Raw genomic sequence first — 24,658 nt, forward strand, 5'->3', positions numbered from 1 at the left:
CACTTCCATAAAGTTAGGGGACTCTGAGACGTATCTTAAAAAAGACTGGTCAAAATGGAAGCAGCAGAGATCGAGATATCCTGACTTTTACTCCCCAGTATCCCAAACATGCCGGATCCTACACTCCCCATAATGCAACTGAATAGCATCTTTACATTAGCCCAATTTTAGCCTGACCCTGCTAACATCACCTGTTGAATTTAGCAACACTCCACCAGCCTAAAACGACATTATTCAACAGTTTTCACAGGCTGAGAGGTATTCCACGAGACAGATTGAACTTCATGTGTGAATTTGTTGAAGTGCCCCTTTAAGGTTCTCCTCTCAGGAAAAGCAGCACTTGCAGCTCAACTGCTTTTTCTGCTGAACTCTCAACATTAAAGGGACGCTGTTCTCACAATTCAGATTTTTAAAAATTAAGTTTGAAATAAAAAGGTCTCCTATTTGTGAGAGAGAGAGACCGCTTACAACGTTGACACAATGGCGCTTTCTGTGGGTGTACGAGGCCCAGATGGCTCATATCAACAGGCACGAGTCCCCGTATTCCCACTGTAACCTCCAAATGACACCAGAGGAGACATAATCTCAAGTCCAGTTGGATTCATTTTCTCCAGTCAACCCCATGAAGAGGGAAAAATGACTCTAGAAATGGGAGTTGAAACCCTCCTGGACCCTTGTCCATCAGACCTGATCCAACTCACCAGCAGGGTCGACCAGTTAACAGCTCTGCTCCTCTGTCCACTCAATCTTTGGCTAAAGGTGTTCTGGTACCAGCTACACCTCATTCTTGCACATGACGTTCATAAATCAGTGATTATAGCTCAGAAATCCCAAACCCTCCACCTCAAGGCTTCTCCATTGTCGCCCCTATGAGTGTTGGAAGTTCCCCAAGCAGAACTATGGAGACTTCATGTGGCTCCAAGAACGTCAAGTACTTCAAACTGCTGCCCTGTGCAAAAAGCCACACAAAAAACATTTTCCTCTCAACAACACAAAGTCACATTGGGGCAACCTCCTCTTTATCCGTGGAAAACATCCAACTCAGCGGTGTTCAGCCAGGGGCTTGTGAGTATTCCCACACTCGCCCGGCGCCAAGCACCTTCATGTCTCTGCCGGAAAACGGTGGATTGTGCCCTTTGGGTTTGGAGCGAGCTGCTGCCCGAAATTAAGAGGAGTTCAGGTATTCTTTCTTTACAGTTTTCTTTACAAGTGAAAGTAAAATGAGTTTGATGGTAGTTTGAGATTGAGATTACATACTCAACCAGGGCCTGAGATTTCCTCTTTATGTCTCAGGAGGACACAACCTTGCTTAACCTGCACTTTTTCATTGAACAGAATGGGAAGGTGTGTCCAAACTTTTGATTGGTGCTGTATTTTAGGGGAATTTTATGCCTTTATTGGATAGTGACAGTTGAGATATGACAGGAAACAAGAGGGAGAGAGACAGACGGGGGAACGACATGCAATAAAAGTCTACTGCCGGAAGCAAACCGTCGTCGCTTTTATGTGATGCGTGTTAACCAGCAGGCGACCGTGGGCTGTCGAGTTTCAGCCGAAGAAGGCTACTGGTTGAGGAGTTGACATCCCGTCCTGTAGTGATTCCTTCATGTAGATCGAGTACAAGAGTTCAGCATCGATCGGAAGTCCTAGCTTCAAAGAAGGCCTTGTTCTTTGATTTTAAGAGGCTGACTTGAAAACCACACATCGAGGTGTTGATCTCCATTGTGGTTGACGTTATGTCCCATTAAACAGCACATATATACAGTACTGTGCAGATGTTTTAGGCACTGAAAGGCAAAATAATGGCATGAATAACTTTTATTTATCAATTCACATTTATACAAAGTTCAGTAAACAGACAGATAATGGATAAGAGTCTAAAGTGCCTAAAACTTTTGCACAATACTGCATATACAACACTGCCAACTAAGGTAATAACTGATCTAATGTACTACTTAGGGAATATTTCTTTTTCAACGTACATACCCAATGGGTTTTATTAAAATGAACTGAATTTTAAAAACATTAAAGATTTCTACTAGTTTTCAGAAAATCTGATTTCCTTCTTTAATATGCAAATGTATGCAGCAAGGCCCCTTAAAAAATCTAATCAGATCACCGCACTTTGGTGGAACCGCAGGTTGTATTTATGGAGTTTCCAAGTTGTATTTTCTGCAGTAGAGAAATGTGGAAATGAGAAGAAACGTGGACACACACACACGCAGTATCACCATGATGACAACATCTACCACGGTGGAGAAAGAAAACAGATCCATGTTTCTGGAGTGAGTGTCATAAAAAGCATCAAATTGATGATTTAAAGGAAAAAAAAAGATAAAATATTGAGTTTTTAAAGTGACTATTATGGTAGATATTTGCTAAATGACCATAATAATTAAAAGGTCAGTTTATTCACCACTACAGCTCCCTCGTACGGACCTGTGAACTAAAAGAGATACTGAAAAACTTGTGAGCTCAGACAGGCGCTAATAGCTCGATGGTGAGATAGCGAGAGAGACGGAGAGAGAGAGACGGAGAGAGAAAGAGGAAGATAACTGAAGCTAAGCCGGGGCTCCGAGGGCCGGCCAGTGATTAAGGGATGGGAGGGATGAACACCAGCCACTGAGGGACTAGTGTCTATCTGTGTGAGTCCATGTGAAAGCGGGGCTGAGGAAAAAAAAAGCTCAGAAACAAGAACCCACTGTCACGGTATCTTAGCAACCGTCTCTGTCTCCCAGGTGACAGGGACTGACATCACTTCCTGTTGGTATGTGTGTGTATGTGTGTGTGTGTGAGTGTTTGTCGGTGTGCAGGGTTTGAACTGGCATGCGTCGCCGTGTATGTGCATGCGAGGGGGGGGGGGGATGCATTTTTCGAAAGCAGACCGCGGGCATGTACGCGGACTCCGTGCCATGTGCGCATGCGGTCAGCCTGATTGTGTGTTATGCCAGCGGAAACACGGCCAACTGATACCATCTGGTAGGACTACTTGGCACGAGGGGCGACTCTCTATGGTTCCACGACATATTGGAGTAGTTAAAATTAACACTGTGACACTATTTGGCAGAAAGAGACACTGAACTATCTATTACTGTTTCTATTTCAGTCTCACCTTAAGGGTCCGAGCTGCGTTCACACGGGGGTGGAGGTAGGACCCGCCGAGACTCTGGCTGACCATCATCATCATCATCATCATCATCAAAAACAAAACCTCTCGACAATGACGAACAACTTAAATTAATTCTCCTTCGTTTTATTTTATCCTCATAAAACAACTTTATCAATAATTAAAAAAAGAAAAAACTAACAGCAGAAAGTAAAATCTTATTTAAAATGGAAAAAAAACAACTATTTCAGATTACAATGATAAAATATAAAACTTATTTAAGTGTAGAGTTGCGTGACGTGTAACATAATTCGAGTGTTTCCACTGGTTTGGCTTCATCCAGTGTGTAGCATTTCTATGAGAAACTAATGCTCGCTTCGTCTGCCCCTGATTAACTTCAGCTGCTCACTCCAATATTACAAAACAAAAAAAAACTACTCATGATTTGTTCCTTAATTATGTTGAACATCTGTAGCAGTGAAGCAACAACAAAGTGAATGTAAAGTGTCCAAACTGGCGAATAGTCGCCGAGACTCGACTAGAAATCTCCGTTCGTGAGTCCACAACGAGCTCGATCAGATCAGGTCCATGAGGATCTCATCCTCCATGACGCTGGAGACTTGAGGCATCCCGGGCTGAGGGACGGCTCCTCTCTGACCTCCGGACATCAGCATCTGACCTGCACACGGGTTCGGGAGGGGAAGAGAGAGAAGAAGAGAGATTTAGAAGAGGGATTTTCTTTATGTCTTTAAGAATAATGTTAATATCAGTTTTAAAGTATTTTAAAGCAGTGAAAGTCAGTTTTTTTGTTTTTGTAAAATGTTTTGTGCTGTTTTCTGAATGTTGAGTATTTTCTATTTATGACTTCTGGAGTTTTAAGTCATTTTGACTCTTCGTCTGGACTCATTCTTCACTAGAAACTTTACTTTTTTCACGTGTTTTCTTTTTTAAACTCCAAAGCAGACATCTGCATCCATTCATTAAGTGAGGAAGATCAACTTAGAGGAAATATGATTAACACAAGTAAACATCAAGTTACCTGACTGTTGTGTTGATATGTTTATGTCAACTATGAAACAATCTGTGTGACTGTGCTGAAGATCAAACCTGAACAACAAACAATTAGCAAACAGACGTAGGATAATGTGAACGTGGATAAATTATGATCCAGTATAAATAATGGATGGATGGATGTTTCTTTCTTTGGTTTGGCCCACCTCACACCAGTTGAATGATACCACTGGTAGTGTTCGGGGGGGGGAGGGGGGTTATCAAAAGGAAATACATTTTTTCAGTGATGAAATCTTACTATTCAGAGTTGAAATCAATATAAATATAATATATATGCACCAGAAGTTCTGCAAACTTTTTCAATGAATGCATAAAATAAAGTAATATAAATATAAATATAAATTTGAGCAGTTTACTTTAAAAAGTGCAGTGTGCTTTAGAAAACAGTCAACTGTAATGTAAAGCTTGCTGTGTAGTTAATAGGATAAAATAACAAGACTTGGTCAGAACCTCATATATGGTTGGAACGTGGATGATAATGGGCTTTTAATTAGAAACCGATACAGGAAGTGGCGGCACTGGGTCGACCAACGGTGTAACTTCATCAGTCAGTCAGTGGATTTAGCGTTTACAGGCCGCGCCCCGCTGTTACAGTCCAGCCAAAAACATAATCTGATCAAACAGTTGTGTTGAGCCAAAAAGAAACCATCTCCAATAACTTAGTCAGATTCTATCAACAATTTTTGTTTTTGAAGTCTTTTTTATTTCCTTAAGACATCAATTTTATGACTCTTCTATGAGTAATGTAGTGCAGGTCTTTATACTAAAACTTTCATGTCTACTTGAGTCAAATGTCTCTGGACTCTTTCCACCTCTAGTCAGGAGGTTCTTACTGACCTGTCAATGGCTGCCTCCACTGGCCCTGCATTTGAGCCCCCCCTCCTGGTGCCGGGTGGACCAACTGCTGCCCTAAACCCTGATGAGACATCATGCCTTGCATGTGAGACACGCCGCCCTGCTGAGAGGACACAAGACACACAGAAGACACACATGTTAACCTCTGCAGAGACTTCCAGAAGAGCAGTTAAGGTTAAACTTTTTTGTTGCGCTCTTACTGGTTGCTGTTGACTGAGGAGGAGACTGCGAAGCTGTGGATTGGCTCCCGGGTTTGAGAGGCGGAGTATGGGACCTTGGGGTTGGGCTTGTCCGCCCTGTGCGATCTGGTTGGGTGGAGCTCCGCTGACCGGCGGCTGTTGGTTGGTCGGTCCGGCTGCTCTCATCGTCATCTGAGGGAATACCGCACGGTTTAAGAGCTTCTATAACTCAACTCTATCCTTCACCTCATGCTCACAAACAGTTTCTATTCAAGATATACAGACGTACGCATGCATGTTATCAATGACACATGTTTTTGTGTGTGTGTGTGTGTGTGTGTATTAATGGCATGCTACAAGAGAAGCATTCAACAAAAACTGAGAAGACATGCTGATAGAAGATTATCTGTCCACTGGTCTGATGCTGAGCAGTGGGAGTGAAAGTGTGTCAACAATACTCGGATGTCCACAAGTTTCACAAGGACGGAAATTTAATGTATCTGATCTCATTAAAAATAAATAAACAAAGCAGCTTATGACTTATTTCTTCCACTGTAAGTGTGCAACATAAAAGCAAGAACAGCATGAAATTAAATGATGTTGGAAAATGAACATTATGTTGATAAATCTATGTGTGTTTCACTATGTAGTTCGATGCATAGTGATGATTTAACACCTCAAAGCCTTTAAAATTTCAAATACCTGTGGACACCCTGAACATATGTTGCTTGAATATTAAAGAGGGCTACTGCAGGTCTCACCATGTTGTTCTGCCTCTGCTGCTCCTCCATCATAGTGACCTGACTAACAGGGGGCATGCCCACCACCACAGACTGGACACAGGAGAGATCAAGAGAGAAAGGAGGAGGAGGAGGAAGAGGAGGAGGAGGAGGGAGAGTGGTGGAGGTGTAAAACAAAACAAACAAAACAAAAAAAAAAGGACAGTGGAGGAAAGGGTTACCAGTAAGGCATGCAGAAATCAGCGGGCACCGGGGGAAGTAAAGGTGTCAACATACAGGCAAGTGAGAGAGAGGAACATGCCAGCGCAGAGGGGGTTAATATACCTGCTGCTGGACGTTGCCATGGGAGACAGGAATGGGGCCAGGAGGCCTGTTGAGGAAGTTCTGGTTCGGTGGGACTTGACCGGGTTGCATCGGACCCCCTGCTCCACCCAACTGCTGCACGGAAAACACAGACAGCAGTGAGTGTATTTTTATAAAAGTGTCACATGGGATGACAGAAAATATTTTCACCTTTATTTAGCGACTCAGTGTGCAGACTCTTCCCCAGCACCGCTCTGCATCACCTCATACTCATTAACACCTCACGGTTGCCCAGAACAAACTATTTCTTCTTCTGTTTTTTTTTATTATTTTGCTATGTTAAGGTTAAGGACTAAAATTGAGCGTGGCATCTCAACTGTACTTAAAAAAGGGGAGAGCATCCAGGTCAAGGTGTACTTAACAAAAAGGAAAATAAACACAGAACAACATTTACAAAAAAAAAAAAGACAGTTTAGTCAAAACCTGAGAAAAATATATAATAGTCTCATCTCTGCAGGAAGTGAGTTCAGACTCCCTGACACCAGAGGTGATACAGTCAAAACATAGATTCTTAAAGGGGACGTAACATGCCTTTTGTGATTCTCTGTTATTTATATACTGTTATGATGTCAGAGGTCGGCTCTGAACTGACGTCAGATTGTTCAAACACGCCCACAGACGGCCTTCTACTCCGTAGTCTTTGTTGCTAAGGTTTTTCTACGGGTTGTTCAGGTCGTCCACTCGCGTATTTCAGATCAGATTTCAGCTCCGACAAGTTGCGGATGTGTTTGAGAAGTTGACATTTTGAGTAAAGAGCGAGAAGAAGAAGTGAAATCAAACTACGACTGAGGTCTTAAAGAGACAGGAGCTAAAACGGCCTGTTTCAGAGGAGGAGCTGCATAAAGAGCCAGTAGAAGATAAATAAGGAGTTCTTTGAACTACAAATCAATGAAAGATATTCCAGTAGAGCCCCGAGTATAAAATAGAAATATAAAAAATAAGACACGTACATTCACATTATGTCCTCTTTAATTTAAAGGTTCATACTTGTTTTAATAAGCTGAACTAACGACCCTCTGAGAAGTGGACTTGTCCAAAATAAGTAAAATTCCATGACATGTGCTGATATTTGACTATTTTTGCATTGTCATAACGAATCCATCATCTATATTTAGTATTAGATATATTTGTGGCCGTATTAACGTTGCTGAGAGAGTTCATGAGTGTGCTGATGGAAAACAAACATGGAGGATAACGATATTTCAAGTACTATCAAGCTATTCTAGATTGCACGCTTTAAAACAGACTGAAGCTTAGCCAGTAAAGCTGTTAGCGAAGTCTGGAACAGCGGAAGTCATATATAATATGCATTAGGAGTCGTGCAGGAAGAAAGGAAGGCACCTGTTGCTTACACACCAAGAGATTATAGAAACTCACCTGTTTAGTGAGTTCTGATTACTCAGAAACACACTTTAAACTCTGAAGATACACAAACTCTATTATCAAAATGTATTTGTACAGTCCTGCACTGAAAAAAATCACAATATGAGACAAGTGATAAATGCTTAAAAAGGTAGAATTTGCAACTCAGCAGTGCTATGGAGTTAGCTGAGCTCTGCATGTTGTGTGCTTCTACGCTGAGGGAGAAACAAGCAGCGACGAAGGGTGTTTCATCCCGACTCTGAGCACAAATTATTAACTACACACTCTGGGTGTGATGGAAAACATCTTCATCCATCCGTCTTGCTGAATCTGAACAAATTATCCCGGGTTTTCGCGCTAACGCGTGGTGTGTTTTTTCTGACCAACGATAATAGCGCAAAACACACACATCTTCAGGTCTTTTGAAGGAACACAGTTATCTGATTTATCTCCTGTCTTTAACCCAGTAACCTGTAAAATCCTGGATAAAGATTTAAAGTCTGCATCGCTTTTAAAAAAAAAAAAGGGGAAAATATTCAATTTTGTCTGGCAGTGAACAGAACAAACTGCAATCTCATTCCTGAAGAATGCTACTCCAGGGCTTTGCACAGAGAGAAACCTTAACTGCTGGTCCAAATTGAAATTTTAATTACGTTAAGATTGCTGTAGCGCTTCCCTATTAGCAATGCAGCACTGAATATGTGATGATACACAAGAGGCAGCAGAAAAAAAAAAAAAAAAAAAAAAACCTTCATTATAATTTCATGTCTTCTGCCTTCTCTAAATGCCCTGATGCACACACACACACACACACACACAGCTTCAAGTTACATATAGGACCTCACGCACCTTAACATAAAATTAGCAGGGTGAGTAAACAAGCCGTTGATGATGAGAGCAGACGGCGAGGAGAAATGTAATCTAACTCATGTAAAAACTCTCGACATCTTCTTCTTCTTCTTCTTCTTTTTTTTTTAAAGCAGACATGCTGCTTCTCTGTGACTGCATGCTGCATTGTTTCTAGAGTTACGCAGCACCTCTCCTCCTCGCTGAACGCAATAAGCTGGAAGTGGGAACCCTGACGGAGAAGACGGCTAATCCAGAGGACACATTTTAAATCATCCTGTCTCCGGGGAAGGAGGAGGAGGAGGGGAGGAGGAGGGGGATGAAGATGAGCAATGAGTGAAATTGAAATTTCCGTGTCGTGTGGACGAGGAGGCGGCGGTGGCGGCGTTCGTAACCTGTAACGACCTCAGGAAGTGGTCTCTACCTTTAGCGAGGGAGGAAGGAAGGAGGAGGCCTTGATTTCCTTCTTCTGTCCCTAAAGATCTGTACACAGCGCTGCCACTCCGTCTCCTACAGAGTGTCTCATGTAATGTTAACATCTGAGCCGCCTGCACTGCATAATTAATACCCATCTGAGCTTTGTTTAAAGCCGAATCTCATAACTTTCATCCAGTTCTAACTATAGCAAAGATGACGGAGAGACTAGTGTACATATTTAGTTTTTATAACGTTCTTTGCAGAGCAGCAACGAGCTATTGAGTAATTCATTGCCAACTATTCTGATAATCAATTATTTTTTTACTTTTATTTTGAAAAAATGCTTATATTCTCTGGTTCCAGCTTCTTAAATGTGAATGTTTTCTTGTTTATTTAGTCTTCTGTGACACTAAACTAAATATATTTGTGTTGTGAACTGCTGGTCGGGACTAAACGAGACATTTAAAGTTGTATCTCAGGCTTTAAGGAACATTAATTGATATTTTGGACCATTTTCTGACACTTTAAAGACCAAACAACTAATCAGTTAATTGAGAAAATAATTGACAGATGACTTGATAATGAAATTGTTAGTTGCAGCTCTGGTTCTGTGATGTGTGTGTGTTCTGTGACAACTAAAAATGATTATCGATAAATCTGCACTTTATTTTTTGATTAATTGGTTAATCATTTATTGTATCTGCCCATTTTTTCTGAGCGACAATATAAAATCTAAAGATATTTAGTATCTAAATCTGAAGCTGGAACCCACAAATTTTGACATTTTTGCTTAAAAATATGACTTGACAGATGAATCAATTATCAAAATTATTAATCTGTAGTTTGACTAAATGATTGTTTCGGCTCTAAACAGGACAAACTCACCGACGCTTCTCAGTATGAAAAGTGTCTCATCACATTCCACCACACACACTGGTGTCATCATTATATTACATAAACCAGTTATAATGAAAGCTTAAATATTTGCTTTCGGTGCTGTAATTCAAACACTTTCACTTCAGTTGATATTTGAACTGTTTTATCATTATGAAACAGTGTATAAACAGTGTTGAGGACGCCATTAATCTGACATGCATTGCACCTATGTTTCCATCACTTAAGCGGAGAGATAATGAGGTGGGGAGTGCAACAGTTAACTAACGTTGCTGCAGGACTTTAGCTAACGCTAGCCCTTATTAGCCTTTAGTGAGAGTGAGAGGCGTTAGTGGCTGCTGTGTAGATACTGGGCTTGCTAAATGAAATGTCAATAACAATGCAGCTTTAATGCCTTAAACAATGCACCTCAATTCCCCCCCGGTGCTCCTCTATAATGCCTTCCTCGTTATCACCTCCTTTTAGTCCCCCCCCCTCCTACTCCGCAAACCCCCTTCCTCTCTTCCCACAAAGCTCCTCTCCCTCGTTACCCACTCACCGCTCTGTGCTGCTGGACCTGCTTGTGGTTAGTGATGACTTGCCGGATGCCGTTGACGAAGCCGCTCTGGTCGTTGGGGATGAGGCCCATGAATATTCTCTTCTTGGATGAGTAGAGCAGCATCAGCACCCGCACTTCACAGGGCGACGTGGTGTGGGGGAAGTGGACGCAGCCAGCCTGCAGAGGGGGGGGGGGGGTTCACAGGGGCAGATTAAGACCCTGACATAGGGAGCCTGTCATAATTACTGGACGGGCTTTGGGGGCTCCTGTGCCTGATCAAACATATCAGTTTTATAAATTGAATGGTATCAAGTTAATTCATACTGTCCTTTCCCTGAGCTGTAAATCAAATTCAGGCGAAGAGGCAGAGCTCAGCCGGACTGAATGCTATTAATGGCTCTGCTATTTCTTAATGGTATTACCTGATTAACAATGCACCACACTGACAAAACCCCTATCATTATGCTAGCCTTCTGGAACTGAATCAAAACTAAACAATTAATTTTTTTCTTCTTCTTCTCTCCCCCTGAACTGATGGCAAAGCATGTTTAAAATCCTATTATCTAGCTTGAAAGCAGGCTAAATGTATGGCCTGGAACCCCCTCTAGAGTCTTTACCGCGACACTGCAGCTTCATTTTCAGTCCCATCTGCTGGACGGAGACGAGACCTGCACTCATGGAAAATGTATTGAGGGGGGTGGGGGCACTGAATGATAGATAACACTTGGGACATGACGGAGGGGCAGGGAGAGTTTAAGAGTGAAAAACTTACGAAACCGTTGGCCATTATGCGGTAGAGGCCTTTCAGCGACTCCACGTCTTTATTGGTGAAGAGGAACTGAACCATTCGAGAGTTTCTGAAGAGGTGACCTAAGGTTGTCTGAGGAAAGAGAGAAGGGCTGAGTTATGCATCATTCACAGACAGAAAGTCACTGCTACGAAACACAAGTAGTCTCACCAATAGCTGCTGCGGGATCAACTGCATGATGAGCTTCTGCGGCCACTGTTCTGTGTTTCTGTTTGGAGACACAAACGGTGTAGAAATGTCAAATTATGTGTGTTAAAACAAACCATGTGTGTGTGTGCTACAGATGAGTTGTCGGCTACTCACAGGTTTTCTCCTTGGTTGACGTGCACTTGACACGGCAGAGAACGTGTGAGTTTGGTGGTTGAGTCCATTGATGAGGCTTTAGGCTTCTGTGGTAATTAATACAGCAGAGGGGGACGGGATGGGAGGGGAGGAGGGGGAAGAGGACACAAAACACAGAAGAAGAAAGAAGTTTAGGACGAACATCTTGAGAAGCTACATGGCAAATACTTTATATACTGAAGTTCTCAGGGAGCTTGATTTAAAAAAAAAGGGACACGCTGGTCTGGGAACAGTTGGAGGAAAAGGACATGTGGGGCTGCCGGGCTCACCGCTTTACCACTGTGACACATACAAGCAATTAAAAAGTGGACAGAAAGATGGAAAAAGACCTGCAATTAACCTGTTGCATTACTTTAGGTGTTCAGCACATCTCAGAAAGCCAGATTTAAAAGGTACCCTATCAATTTAAAGGTGCCCTGTCGAATTTAAAGGTGCCCCGTCAATTTAAAGGTGCCCTATAATTTTTTATTTTTTATTTATTTATTTTTTTTAAACACAGGTGTCCCCTACAGCAGTGGAAAAAACAGCTGCTGGCAAATAAACATGGATCTTAACAATTCCAGGTATCAAACTTTTAAGAAAAATCAGTTTTACAAATGTGTTATATTTCTTGAATGTATTATGGAAAATAATACATTCAAGACTACACACAGTGAGTTTTTTTGGTGAGTAACACTGAATATCAACAGTTTGTTTTTTAGGAAAACTCTACAGGGCACTTTTAAGACTTTAAGATATCTGAAACCCTGAACAAACCCTATGAGCAAACAAAAAAAAAAAGACGACTCGAGCGTTAGAACCACTACGCTTTTAAATCGCAATGTCATCGAATTTCTGGAACGTTTCATGGGGAATTTAGAGATTGTGTTTAGTAGTAATGATGTTTTACTGAGCCTGTTCAGCATTCATTTTACATTGGACATGTGGTTCAAAAGACACATTGTGCTGCATTATGAGAAAACAAACTGTACTGCTTTTAACACCATATTTTTAACTCTAAAGTGGACTAGATGTCGTGTTCCAGCTGCATTATGCAAAAGGTACAGGAAATGAGACTCCAAACAACTATCAAAACGTGAGATTCAAGGAGGTGATCAAGATTTTTTACTCCATCACAAATCACTGAAAGCGATATGGGAATGTTCTATTCACAACTGCAGAGCTGCTGCCGGATTATGACATGCACGAGTTGCTGTCGTGATCCATTTGTATCCATCACACCTTCAGCCGGAGACGCGTTCACATTCTTAGCGCTAACTGAAGCACGTTTAGCCGTGAGCGCTGGACTCCAACGAGGAGTGTGATCTGTCACCTCCCCTTGTTTTTAATATTCATGGGGCAGGATACCGAGGTGCCGCTAGCGTCTGGTGACATTGGAGCTGCACTTCTGCTATTTCTAGTTGATTTTTGTCATGACATTCACTGTTCGCTGGAGCCTTCTGGAGGAGGAACAGCACCTGCAAGTCTTGACATCCTGGTTCTCTACAGGGATAAGCTTGATTTCTCACTCTAGGCGAAGAAAGGGGAGGGGGGGCGGCTATCACAAGTGAAAAAGGACAGGTAGTCCGATTCACTAGTGGCTAGTCTATGGCTAAATGAGTGGTGCAGCTACAGATGCGTCCTGTTTGCCTGTTTTCGGAGGAGCTCTGGGAATGGCAGGAGACACCAGGGAACGGTTGGAGAATACTGCCGAGGAAAACGACATGCGGGCTCCCCGCTCGCCCCTTTTGCCACCGTGACCTCGATCGGGACAGGCAATTAAAAATGGATGGATAGATGGACTTTTAAAGACACGGTTCCTCGGGAGGAAAACGTCAAGAATGAAAGAAAAGAAGAACGGCGTTCTCTTAGCACATCAATGAGCAGATCCCACTGGGAAAACCGCCAACACTCTTCATCTTCAGGACATCAATACGGGATCAATGATGAAAATCAATCACATATTAGTCAAACCTACTGTAGTCACTCTGCTGTCTATTACAAATGTACCGTGCAGGGCGTTCTCTGCAGATTAATGAGTTATTTATTGCTAAAGCAGAAAAAGAAAAAGGAGCCTGACATGTGGACAGAAACAAAAAAAAGCCAAAATAAAAACACATCTACCTTAATTTAGTGGCGGATTTTTAAAAAAAAAAAGATGTTAGCTAACCCATTCTGGAAAGTTACCCTACATTTTTGATGACAAAAGCTTTCAGGAAATAAAAGATTGAAATTCAGCCAAAAACAGAACGTTCCATATTGATAACAACGAGCTGCAGCCAAGTGTGTTGGCATCCGCTGCGAGATTTTTTTTTTTTTTTTTTTGTATCAACAACTATTTCTTCAAATGAGTTTTCGTGTCTGTGGTGTAAATTTTTTTTCCTCAACGTTACAGATGACTCCAGAGAAGAAGAAGAAGAATCACTTATTGCAGAGCTGAAAGTCTAACGAGTGAACCGGAGGAGGAGGAAATAGCAGATTAAGAGCAATCGTTCACGCTCTTAATCTGTCCACCGCAGCTCTACGTTTTCATAGATGAGATTTAGAGTTCTTCCAACTCTTATTCCTGTCCGTTTAACTCACTCAGATAATTCTGACAAACAGAGGAGAGGAGGACGAGACTATAGTCGATAGAGGAAATTGATCCGTGTCCGTCCACCGAACGCAAACACTTGAGGGCCCCGTGAGTGTCGCATAAAGCCATTAACATCCGTTTTCCTGGCTCAGCACTGCAACTGTAAACTAAATCGATTTGACCTTGAGCTAAACCGATAGTACTAGGACGGTAAAATGATGTGCTATTAATCATATTGTAGTTCAGTGACAGGTGGTTATTAAGACTTACCACAGTGATAGTTCCCAGACAGCGGCAGGAAAGTGTTTCCTAACTCCAGACTCTCAGAGCTGTGTTTTTTTTTTTTTTTTTTATTCCAGCTGTCTAATACAGGCTGATTTACTGCTGGAACATCAGGCCAGCAAAGTTAACCAACTTCTGCCCTCTGTGAGTCTGAAAGACTGAAGATGGGAAGCGCTGAGCTTTCACCTCAGCCAAGTTTTACTCTGAAATGCTGGTTTATCCAGAAAAAACAGACCATTTAACAGCTGTCAGCAGTGTAAGTGGTTCTAATTAAAGTGCAGTCAGAGAGCTAAACAACACTTTCACTTTAACTATTCCTAACCTCACTTTATATTACAACAGAGCACAAACCGCTCTGTCAGAGTAGGAAGTCATTCATTTCCAAAAGGATATTAATTAAAAAACAAAACAACAACAGACTTTTTACTGTGTGTTACCTCTTGCCACTCCAGAACGCCGGTCCACGCTACGATCTTATTGGCCACACCTTGCTGCTGTCCGATCGGATTTGCGTTTCCTTGAGCTCCGGATACACCAGGCTGTCCAGGAAACAGAAGAAGAGGAGGGATTACATGTGGCGTACTGGTACAGATCCTTTACCAGTCAGAGATAAAAGTGCATTTGTTAATTCAAAGCGGGGAAAAAAACTCCTAAATAATAATATAAATAACTGCAGATTGGATTAAATTGCAACATCATTAAAAATTAAATCTGACTAATATTAACAAATATGTTCATTTCTATTTGTCCAAAGACAAAATAAGATTCACAAGTACGTTCTAGTAACAAGAAGAATTAATAGATGAATGAGAAAACATCACTGGCTGTACTCACAATGAGAAAAAAGGGAAGATCGTCTGGGTTTTTTTTGATCTGATAGCAGCGCTAACATTTAAAATTAATTTTGATATTAGACATCAGACGCCGTGTTACTCTGCAAACTCAGCTCTAGGGCTGCTGGTGGTACAGCACCACAGATTAAAGTCTCGGTTTCTCCCAGTTCTGACTTTGAAAAAGGGCCACTTACATTTCGCAAATACCAATATGATTTAAACATTGATAATGTTTATAAGTCTTCATCCCAGCGCCGTGAGACAGTTCAGCTCCTACGCAGAATGTAGACGAACTTACGACAAACATCCTCTCTAGACAGTTTATCTAAAAACGTGGATAAACACACGATACCACTTTTATACTGACAAGATGAGCCAAACGGAGCAGTAACCTGTACTAGCTCGTTAGTAAGTAAATGAAAACCCCTTAAGTGGGATAAAAAGGTTTTTCAAAGAACGAATTTCAATATCATGTCAAATAACAGCAGTTAATAAAATATCTAATCAACACAAGCTGAATATCTGCAGAAAATGTAAATTAAACATAAAGTGCATGTTGGGATTTTAACGACATTTACTGTAATTCTGTTCCTGATGCTAAATGCTAAAATGATTCCAGCTTCTTACATGTGAATATTATATTAGTTTCTTTCGTCCTCTATGGCAGTAAACTGAGTATCTTTGGGTTGTTGAGGACGTCACCTTGGGCTTTGGGAGACAGTGATCAACATTTTTCACCATTTACTGACATTTTATAGACCAAAAAACTGATCGTTTAATTGAGAAAGTAATAAACAGATTAATCGATAATGAAAATAATCGTTAGATGAAGCTCTAGCTCTTTTCCACAACAGGAACTTAACAACCTGTAACCAGGAGCGTCTTGTGTTTCTACTGTGTTTTACAAACCAGAACGTTTTAAATATGTCAGTAAGATACAAACTATCTACAGTGTACAAGGACAAATACATACAGACAGTGTCAGATAGAATCAGAACATTACCTGTATACTGAAACACACTATTTGGTATCATGAAATTTAGATTAGTAGTAACGCCGGCGGAGTACAGTGGAGAAAAAAAAGAAGAAGAACTTGTGACGATTTCTGCACATTAAGTTACGGGTCGTTAAGTGGAAAAGGCCTTCAAGTTTTGCTTTAATCTCATGAAATGGAAGAAAACCAGTAAAGGTATTATTGGTTGGTTGGATTCTGACTTAACATCCTTGCTGCTGCTGCTTCTTGACACTGTGGACCACAGCGTACTTCTAGACCGCTTGGAGAAGCATATTGGTATCCAGGGGACGGTGCTTTCATGGTTTCAATCATATTTATCAAATAGAACGTAACGTGTATTTTTACAACAACACAATCTCTGTATTTTCTGAAGTAAAGTTTGGTGTACCCCAGGGATCCATCCTTGGCCCCATGCTTTTTTGCTATCTACATGTTTCGCCTTGGTGACATCATTTGCAAATATAGTATTAATTTTCATTGTTACGCTGATGACACGCTGCTATATGTACCTGTAAAGCCAAATGACCTTTCCCAGCTCCTAAATTTACAGGCATGTCTATCAGAAATAAAAAAAAATGGATGGATATGAACTTTTTGCTGTTAAATGCTGATAAAACAGAGTTATTAGTTAGTTAGACCAGCAAAACATGAGCATCAGCATGAGAACCTGACTGTATTATCTCTGAAAGCTCGACCGTCAAAAACCTCGGAGTGATTTTTGATTCTCGTCTCACATTCCAGTCTCATATCAAGGCTTTTACTGAAACAGCATTCTTCCATCTTAGTAATATTACCAAAATCAGACCTATTCTATGACTGCATGATGCTGAAATCTTAATCCATGCATTTGTATCTTCCAGACTTGATTATTGTAATGTCCTTTTATTCTGGTCTTCCAGAAGAATCCAGAAAATTTGACCATATCACACCTATTCTGGCCTCTCTTCACTGGTTACCGGTGCAAGCTAGAGCTGATTTTAAGGTTCTTCTTTTAACTTATAAGGCCTTGCATGGACTTGCACCACCTTTCCTATCAGAGCTAATTACTCCATATACACCAGCACGCCCTCTGTGCTCTCTAAATGCTGGTCTCCTGGTCGTTCCTTCATTTAACAAAAAAACCAGTTGGCTTCAGAGCATTTTCCTACCGTGCTCCATATCTCTGGAATGGCCTACCTTTTAATATCTATTTAACATTGATGTTTTTAATGTGGTTGTTCCACTTTTAATTGTTATTATTGTTAACTGATTGCTGTATGTTGTTCTTTTTAACTGTAAAGTGTGTTGGGACTGAATCAGTTTTATCATAATCACCATGTTGGGCTGTGCTGAAGGCGCTGTAGGCTGACTCGCCGTGGGCTGCTGCTGAGGCGGCTGCTGCGGTTGCTGATTGGGCGCCGGTTGTCCCGGAGGTGGGACCGGCTGCTGCTGATTGGGAGCGACTTGTTGCTGCGGCATCATGGGCTGCGGGGCTGTGGTGACCGTCGATATGCTGGGCTGACTGAGCTTCACTCCGGGGACTGACGGGATGGTTGACTGACTGGTGAACGGAGGGCCTTGGTTGACCATTCCTGGGACTGGAGGAGGGAGACGGAACACGACAACGGAAATGTGACGAATCCAGAACAGGTGCCGACGATGCAACACAACTTTTATTGACAGTTAACGCTAAAATTCATTTTGCATTGTGATAAAAATCTTCTATTCTGTACACTGTGGTCTCAAGTGGAAGATTACTGTATTATTATTATTAAATTACTATAAAATGTTCTCTTGTATAATACCACAACTGGCGAGAAAATCATATATGTGCAAGTTAGGTAACAAAGCAACGGCTGCAGAGTAGCATATAATGATTCAGCATGATTTCAGGGCATCTGCACCCGTTTATCATACAAAACTGGTTTGAACCGAACTCACAGGATGTTTACCTTATGTTATAAAGTATGTAAGTGTGTATGTTTGAGTGTGTATCCAATAATCTTTTTGCAAAAGACTACAATAAAAACTGTCTGACACCAAACAGAAGTCTATTCTTGAGGGTTTTTGTTTACTAATCTAAAAGATGTCAGTATCGTAGGCCGCTCCAGGAGAGAGCATCTACTAAACACCAAAAAAGTTTAGAAAAGAACAACAACACTGTCTTTGGAAAGCTTCTTTTCTAGAAAAAAAAAAGTGAGAATAAACTTTACCGTATAAGACGTACAGACACACATACAGTATGCAGACGGCTAAAAAGCTTGGCTAACATAAAAAGGCCCCTACAGAGTCCACTGGTAACTCACAGCGACTCTTCTGGTTGTTGGCTGCCTCCACGGCCATCTGTGCAGCCACCTGAGCAGCAGTCATGGGGGTTGGATTCTGTCAGCAAGCAGATTAAAAAGGAAGACAATGCTGGGTAAAAAAAAAAAACGTTTTAGGGAAAAGAACATAAACACCGCCGCTGTCTGAAACGGAGCCAAAAACAGGCGATAGGAATTTAGTCTCCAGACAGCCTTACGCTGTGCGGCTGTGTCGTAATAAATCTTTAGACCTCGGTTGGCAGATGTTCAAAAAAAATCAGCTCAAGAAAAAAAAAAAAACTTTGGTGTCCAAAAAAAAAGAATCATCAGGAGTCAGAGTTCAGAGCGGCGAAGGAGAGCAGGTTACAGTGCACCGTAAGGTTCACCGAACTCACTCTGCTCCTTCTTTGATACTGTTTGGTTCGCATAGGTGAGACGCCTTTTGTCCAACCTCTTCTTATTAGCCAATTACACCATTAGAAACCCTTTACATCAGCTGTTGTGAGGCTGGAATCCTAAAAATAGGCCTGAGCGTGTTCTGTTCACCCAGACGTGGTTGTTCAGGTTTATTTTTACACCATTATTTCCAAATTCTCAAGTTATTCTTGCCAATTTTTCACCCTTATTTCTTGATTCTGTCTTGAGGTTATACAGACATGCTTACAATGTCATCTTCAGCTTTCTCATACTAATAACAATTAAACATACTTATGCTTAAAACTTATATTGACAATCATCCGTTTCTTTCTTTCAGCACATAATAAGTCTTGTAAAATGACACCACAGCTGCTCGCCGTTACCTGATAAGGGTGGGTTGTGTTGATGGTCGGAGGGGGCTGCGGAGCGACAAGAGGCTGACTGACAGGCAGCGACTGAGGAGGGAGGACAGGTTTCAGCGGTCCGGGTCCTCCACCTGAGGAAACTGGAGACAGACAGTAAGAGGAGGTTTTAAGTTATTCGTTAAAAGTGAAGATAAGCGCTCACTACTCGCAGAAAAATGTAGGCGTTACCTTTAAAAAGCAGCTCAAAACGAACTTAAGAGCGAATCACATCAGCGCTCGGAGAGAAATATCTTTTCTCACAGGTCTGATCCGCCGATAACATAAATAAATTCCCTAATCGATTTCTGTGATGTGATGTTCAGCTTTTATGATTTAAATTATATAGTGAGATTAGTGTGAAAACTAGTAGCTTACAACCATATTACTGAAGATGGAATTACAGGAAACTGGCCGAAATGAAATAAAAAGTAAATCAGAACCCGGAGCTCGGGAGGAAAGTCTGTGCATCTGTTAGAAGAGGAAGCAGCTCAGAGGAAAAAACAAATAATAAAAAAAGGGAGCAATTTAGTAGCAGAGACAAAAAAAAGATGCATGGAAAGAGATTATAAACAACATTAACGCCAGCTTTACTCTTGTCAGTCGCAGCCCTGAGGAAGCGGTGTAACATCCTATCAAAAGTGTGTCTGGAGATAAGAAGCTTACAAAAAAAGGCAGCTGCTACAACTGGGAAACCACCAAACTAACCTACTCTGCATATTGCTACAGATAACACCGCCATGAACAATACTACGCTGTGTGTGTGTGTGTGTGTTTGTCTCCGTCTTGACATTAAGGCTCGTCCGCTTGTTTGGGATAAGTGGATTTTTTTTTTTTTTTTTTTTTGTAGGACGAGTGGAAGAGAAATTTACTTTCCCCGCCAGATGAGTTAAAAGTCATAAAGAAAAACAATTAAAATACAGTGTTTCTTCAGGTTATATCATTAATCAGCTGTTTAGTTAAATGAATACACTCAGAATTAAAGTGAAGGAGGTTAAACCTGAAGTTAACAACCTAAATCGGACCAGTTATTCTCATCTTAGTGACAATCTGAGCTGCTTAAACAGAGAACAGAGTAATGTTGAGTCTGTGCTGGGTGTTGCTCAGCATCCCTACGCTGCATTTCCTCCTCCAGTCATTGTAACTGTAAGTGAGTCTGGCACACGTTCATCAATAAAAGCCCTCATGCAACCAGACAGTCAATAACTACTATAGATGCACATTTTACACAATCTGCTTTAACCAATAAATAATTATCACATTTACATTTTTTTTTTCAGAGCTAGCACATAAGAATCCTCACTGTAATATCACATTTATATTTCCTGTTTAACCTTGATCAATGTCGACGTCTAACAATAATATATAATATAATAATAAAAGAGCGAAGTCGGAGCAGCCTCCTCCGCCGCTCAGCTGACAGCGCTGTCAGCAGCCGGGCAGCAGCAACACTGTGTGCTGCATTTAGATTTTATAACTGAACTAACAGCAGGACGCAGGACTTTTTATTTCTCTGTGTGGAAATCTGATGTTCTCACATCACAGATGTTGAACAAAAGCATTAAAGTCCCAGTGAAACAGAAGTCAGAGCGTCTTTAGCTTCTGTACTGTGTCGTTTTTACACAGACAAGTGATTTTTGTGCCTTGATAAGTGAACGGTGAATTTAAATGTCCTGAATGCTGTAAATAATGTCAAGATTTATTTACAACAGATTTCTGCATTTACTGTAGATATCTAGGATCATAACCAGCTACTCCTAACTAACTTCAAAGACTTCTGCAGCTCTAAAAGTTAAACATAATTCAGATAGAACTCAGTCAAAAGACTTATGATGAATAGCTTCTGTATTTATGTTGCACAGATTGATTTTTTTTTGTGCCACTTGCAACTTGGAAGAAAAATTCCACAACAAGCCGCAGACTTGTTAGACTTTAAATAAGCCACTTTTAATGAATGCTCAGCTCTTAGTCTAATACTTTTAAATGAGAGCATGTCTTGTCTTCTACTTGTTTTCTTCTTTTAACACTGTTTTCCTGCAGCTCTGTTGTTGTTCTGCATCACTTCTTTTTGCCAATTTGTGCCTTTAAAAGCATCGTATAAATAAACTGTATGATTATTATCAGATTTTACATATTATCTCCTGATAAAGTTAAGATTAACCCGCTGGCGTTCAGTTGGAATCATGTTTCTGTTGAACCAACAAATATAAATCTAATTGTTACACCCAGTTTAGTACTGGTTTGGTCTCCATCAACTCCTGTGATCTGTTAGATCTTCCACATCCTTCACCAGCTGGTCACTAACTAAGTGCCTGGAGATCAGTAAAGATTGCATAATGGCTGAACCACAAAACTGCTTATTCACATAAACTGATTAAAACAAACATCTATCATACAATAAATATTCTTAACTTGTCCTCACAGTCGAGTATAATCCCTTTTCTTTAAACTGATTTTGGGTAAACTGGTCAGAGCGTCATGGCTGCCACACAGTTAAACAAACATTTCTCACCAGGAAGTGAAATGCCCCTGACCAGGACCATGTGGAAGGGGTCCTGACTGTAGTCTGGATGGGGTTCAACCGCCCCTCCAACAGGAGAGGCTCGTTCAAACAAAGCCCTCAGAGCGGGCAGTTTCCTGGGAGCCACCACAGAGAAGTGAATTCCTCTCTAAGAAATAAGAAAATGAAATATATTTAATGAAATACATAAAAGTAGCTTTTTACCAATTGAATACAGTAAATCAAATAATCACAACAACAATTCAATTTGTCTTACAAGCGCCTGATGGAGAAAATATCAGCGTTAACTTACATCTCTGATGATTTTGACCAAGTTGTCCGCGGTGCAGCCGGTGTAGCTCACACTCTCCACGGCAGGAAGCAGGTATGGAGGAGAGTTACACAGCAGCACGCACACCTTGTGGGTTTGACCTCTGGCGACGGCAGAAAGACAGAAAGCTGAATGATTTTTATGACTACCAGCAGGCCGTTAAGAGTAAAACTTGTTGTTCTATACAGGTAAAATGTGTAGAGACTGTTCCTATGAGTTGCAGTTCCTTACATTTGCTCCCTCATCTTCTTAAAGTCATCAAAGAGCTGCAAGGCCACCGAGAGGCCCTCCGCAATTAGACTACAGCTTTCTGCTCCACCTCCCATGAATCTGTGTGGAAAAACAGGCGAATACTTGACATTTACACATTCACACTGTCTGGTTTAGACATGAGACCATCAGATTCATAATAATGGAATAAATCATCTTAAAACAAGTTACTGGATGCTGTCGATCCACGAAACAAACTCAAAGGCGGAGCTGGTTGGTGCGTGGCACTGGACGTATGACTCAGGTGCACAATCCACTGTGTTGAACACCACAAGGCCATACTGTGTTCCTCCATACTAGAAGGACAAAAAGGCAGGAATGATCATTTCTATCAGCAATAATAACAAAATCTTTTCTTAGTAATAACCCACTGAAAGCGCGGGCACAGAATGTAAATGGAAACATTGGTGAAATAAAGGAGAAACACTCACATCTCCACCAAAATCTGTTTCTGCTGGAGGCCCTCCATTGAAATATCTATGGTGAAAAGAATAAAATACAAAACATCAGTATTTAGTTGTGACTACGTTAGAGAATTAACTTAGCAGGAGGAGGAGTTTCTTCATTTACTTACTCAATAGCTGGAAGGATGTAATTTTTCCTCAGAGACTCAAAGTAGGGTCCCAGGTTCGCCGTCCCCTCGATGACAAACACCACATCAGCCACCTGGTTGGTCCCAGGCTTAGTGGACGGTTCCATAAGTGCCGAACTTGCCACCGTGGATCTGGACAATGAAGGAGGGTCAGATTAATTAAGCCTTTAACGAGACTCATCTCTGGCATTAGATCCATTATGTTTTTAACTACAACAAAGCAACACAACAACAGGTAGAAATGAGCAGCATCACCGAGGCCTGACTGCATTAACAACCTGCAGTCAAACAGTCAGATGTCACAATAATTCCTCCTGTTCATACTGACCATCAGAAGATCCCTTCATAACGCACTTATAATGTAAGTGATGGGGGACAAAATCCACAAAACTCCTTCTGTGCAAAAATGTATTTATAAGTTTATCTGAAGCTAATATGAAGCTTCAGAATAAAGTTCAACTTTGACAATACAAACTCCACTTATTCCTACAATCTTCAGCGAGCAACAGCAAATACTCACCACTTAGAAAAGTTGAAATGTTATTATAGTAAGTGCTGTTTATTGAATTAGAGGACAGGTTCACATTTCTTTCAAGTCAGGAGCCAAAATAAAATTGAAATAGGTTTTTCTTGCTGTAATCATTCCTCCTGTTCATACTGACCATTAGAAGATCCCTTCATAATGCACTTATAATATATGTGATGGGGGACATAAACCTAGTTTTGAGCAAAAATATATTTAAAAGTTTATCTGAAGATAATATGAAGCGTCAGCTGTCAAAATGAGTCAAATAAAGTGGATATCTTCATCCATTCCATTATTACAGTCTTTTAAGTAATGACAGTGTTTCCCTGTTGAGCTGCGGTGGAAGTGTAATAGCAATAAGAGGGACTTTGGCACTAAAAAGCCTGCAACGCTGAAAGATTTGACTGAAGCTTCATATGAACTTTTAAATACATTTTTACACAGAAGGAGGACTGTGGATTTTGTCCTCCATCTCTTTTATTATAAATGCATTATGAAGGGATTTTCTAATAGTCAGTATGACCAGGAGGAGTGATTACAGCAAGAAAAACGTGTTTCAATATTCATTTGGGACTGTTTTGTTTTAAAGCAGACTTGAAACATTGTGAACCTACTGATGAGCATCTTTCTGTTGCAGAGAAAAGTTAGCTTCGATAAGTTAGCTATAATTACTGTGCACTGGGTTTATCCTGGCTAACAAGCTAATATTATCCAACCCAACACTCTCAACATGTCTTTCATCCTTGAGTCATACTGTTAACCCTTTACACTGCCATCAGGGGGTTAGAAACCAAAGAAACGAAAGCAAAAGCAGCCTGCACGGTGAAACTGTGCAGCGCATTTCATTGACGATAGCTCGGAAGGTAAACGTCAGTGAGCTATTTAAGCTAGCACAGTTCAATTATCCTCGACTAGCAAGCCACCGTCTGGCTAGAAAATGATGCAAACTGACCTGATGTTGTTCGTCTGCCAGTCGAATAACCGTTTATACAGTTAAACCAAAATATAAAGTAAAATCCTTTTAAATTGGGTCCGGGCACACAGCATAGCTAGCATAACCATTTGTGGTATTTTTGACGGAAGTGACGCAACGCCCCGCCCACAAACAGCGACTTCTTCTTCGTCTATTTTTCT

General features: G+C 41.0%; 1 protein-coding gene across 5 annotated transcripts; it reads right to left on the minus strand.

Moving 5' to 3' along the window:
* Window positions 1-1,797: 1,797 nt before the first annotated feature.
* On the minus strand, window positions 1,798-24,636 carry med25 (mediator complex subunit 25). 5 transcript variants are annotated; one of them, XM_067616137.1, is made up of 20 exons: window positions 24,477-24,636; window positions 22,981-23,130; window positions 22,838-22,883; window positions 22,578-22,702; window positions 22,368-22,466; window positions 22,119-22,239; window positions 21,818-21,974; window positions 19,288-19,409; window positions 18,491-18,566; window positions 17,520-17,782; window positions 14,795-14,896; window positions 11,483-11,565; window positions 11,330-11,387; window positions 11,144-11,251; window positions 10,372-10,548; window positions 6,276-6,389; window positions 5,973-6,044; window positions 5,233-5,403; window positions 5,015-5,135; window positions 1,798-3,785 (listed from the first exon to the last, which is right to left on the minus strand). In XM_067616137.1, exons 2-20 carry the CDS (start codon window positions 23,103-23,105, stop codon window positions 3,682-3,684), a joined length of 2,244 nt encoding a protein of 747 aa, XP_067472238.1. In that variant the 5' UTR covers window positions 23,106-23,130; window positions 24,477-24,636; the 3' UTR covers window positions 1,798-3,681. The 5 variants fall into 5 exon arrangements, with proteins under 5 accessions (XP_067472238.1, XP_067472237.1, XP_067472236.1 ...); XM_067616136.1 differs by having other exon boundaries at window positions 6,276-6,386; window positions 11,483-11,568; XM_067616135.1 differs by having other exon boundaries at window positions 1,799-3,785; window positions 11,483-11,568; window positions 24,477-24,635.
* Between the last annotated feature and the right edge of the window lie 22 nt (window positions 24,637-24,658).

Source organism: Thunnus thynnus, chromosome 17 (genome assembly GCF_963924715.1).
Source record: "Thunnus thynnus chromosome 17, fThuThy2.1, whole genome shotgun sequence".
Classification (NCBI taxonomy): Eukaryota; Metazoa; Chordata; class Actinopteri; order Scombriformes; family Scombridae; genus Thunnus; species Thunnus thynnus.

Bases quoted from the DNA above. Each gene is read 5' to 3' on its own strand.
- med25 (XM_067616135.1), bottom strand. From the start codon at position 23,105: ATGGAACCGTCCACTAAGCCTGGGACCAACCAGGTGGCTGATGTGGTG. The intron at 22,240-22,367 runs GTAAGGAACTGC...TGCCGTCGCCAG, and splicing joins AAGAAGATGAGGGAGCAAAT to AGGTCAAACCCACAAGGTGT. The intron at 17,783-18,490 runs GTGAGTTACCAG...TCCCTCCTCCAG, and splicing joins CAACAACCAGAAGAGTCGCT to TCCCAGGAATGGTCAACCAA.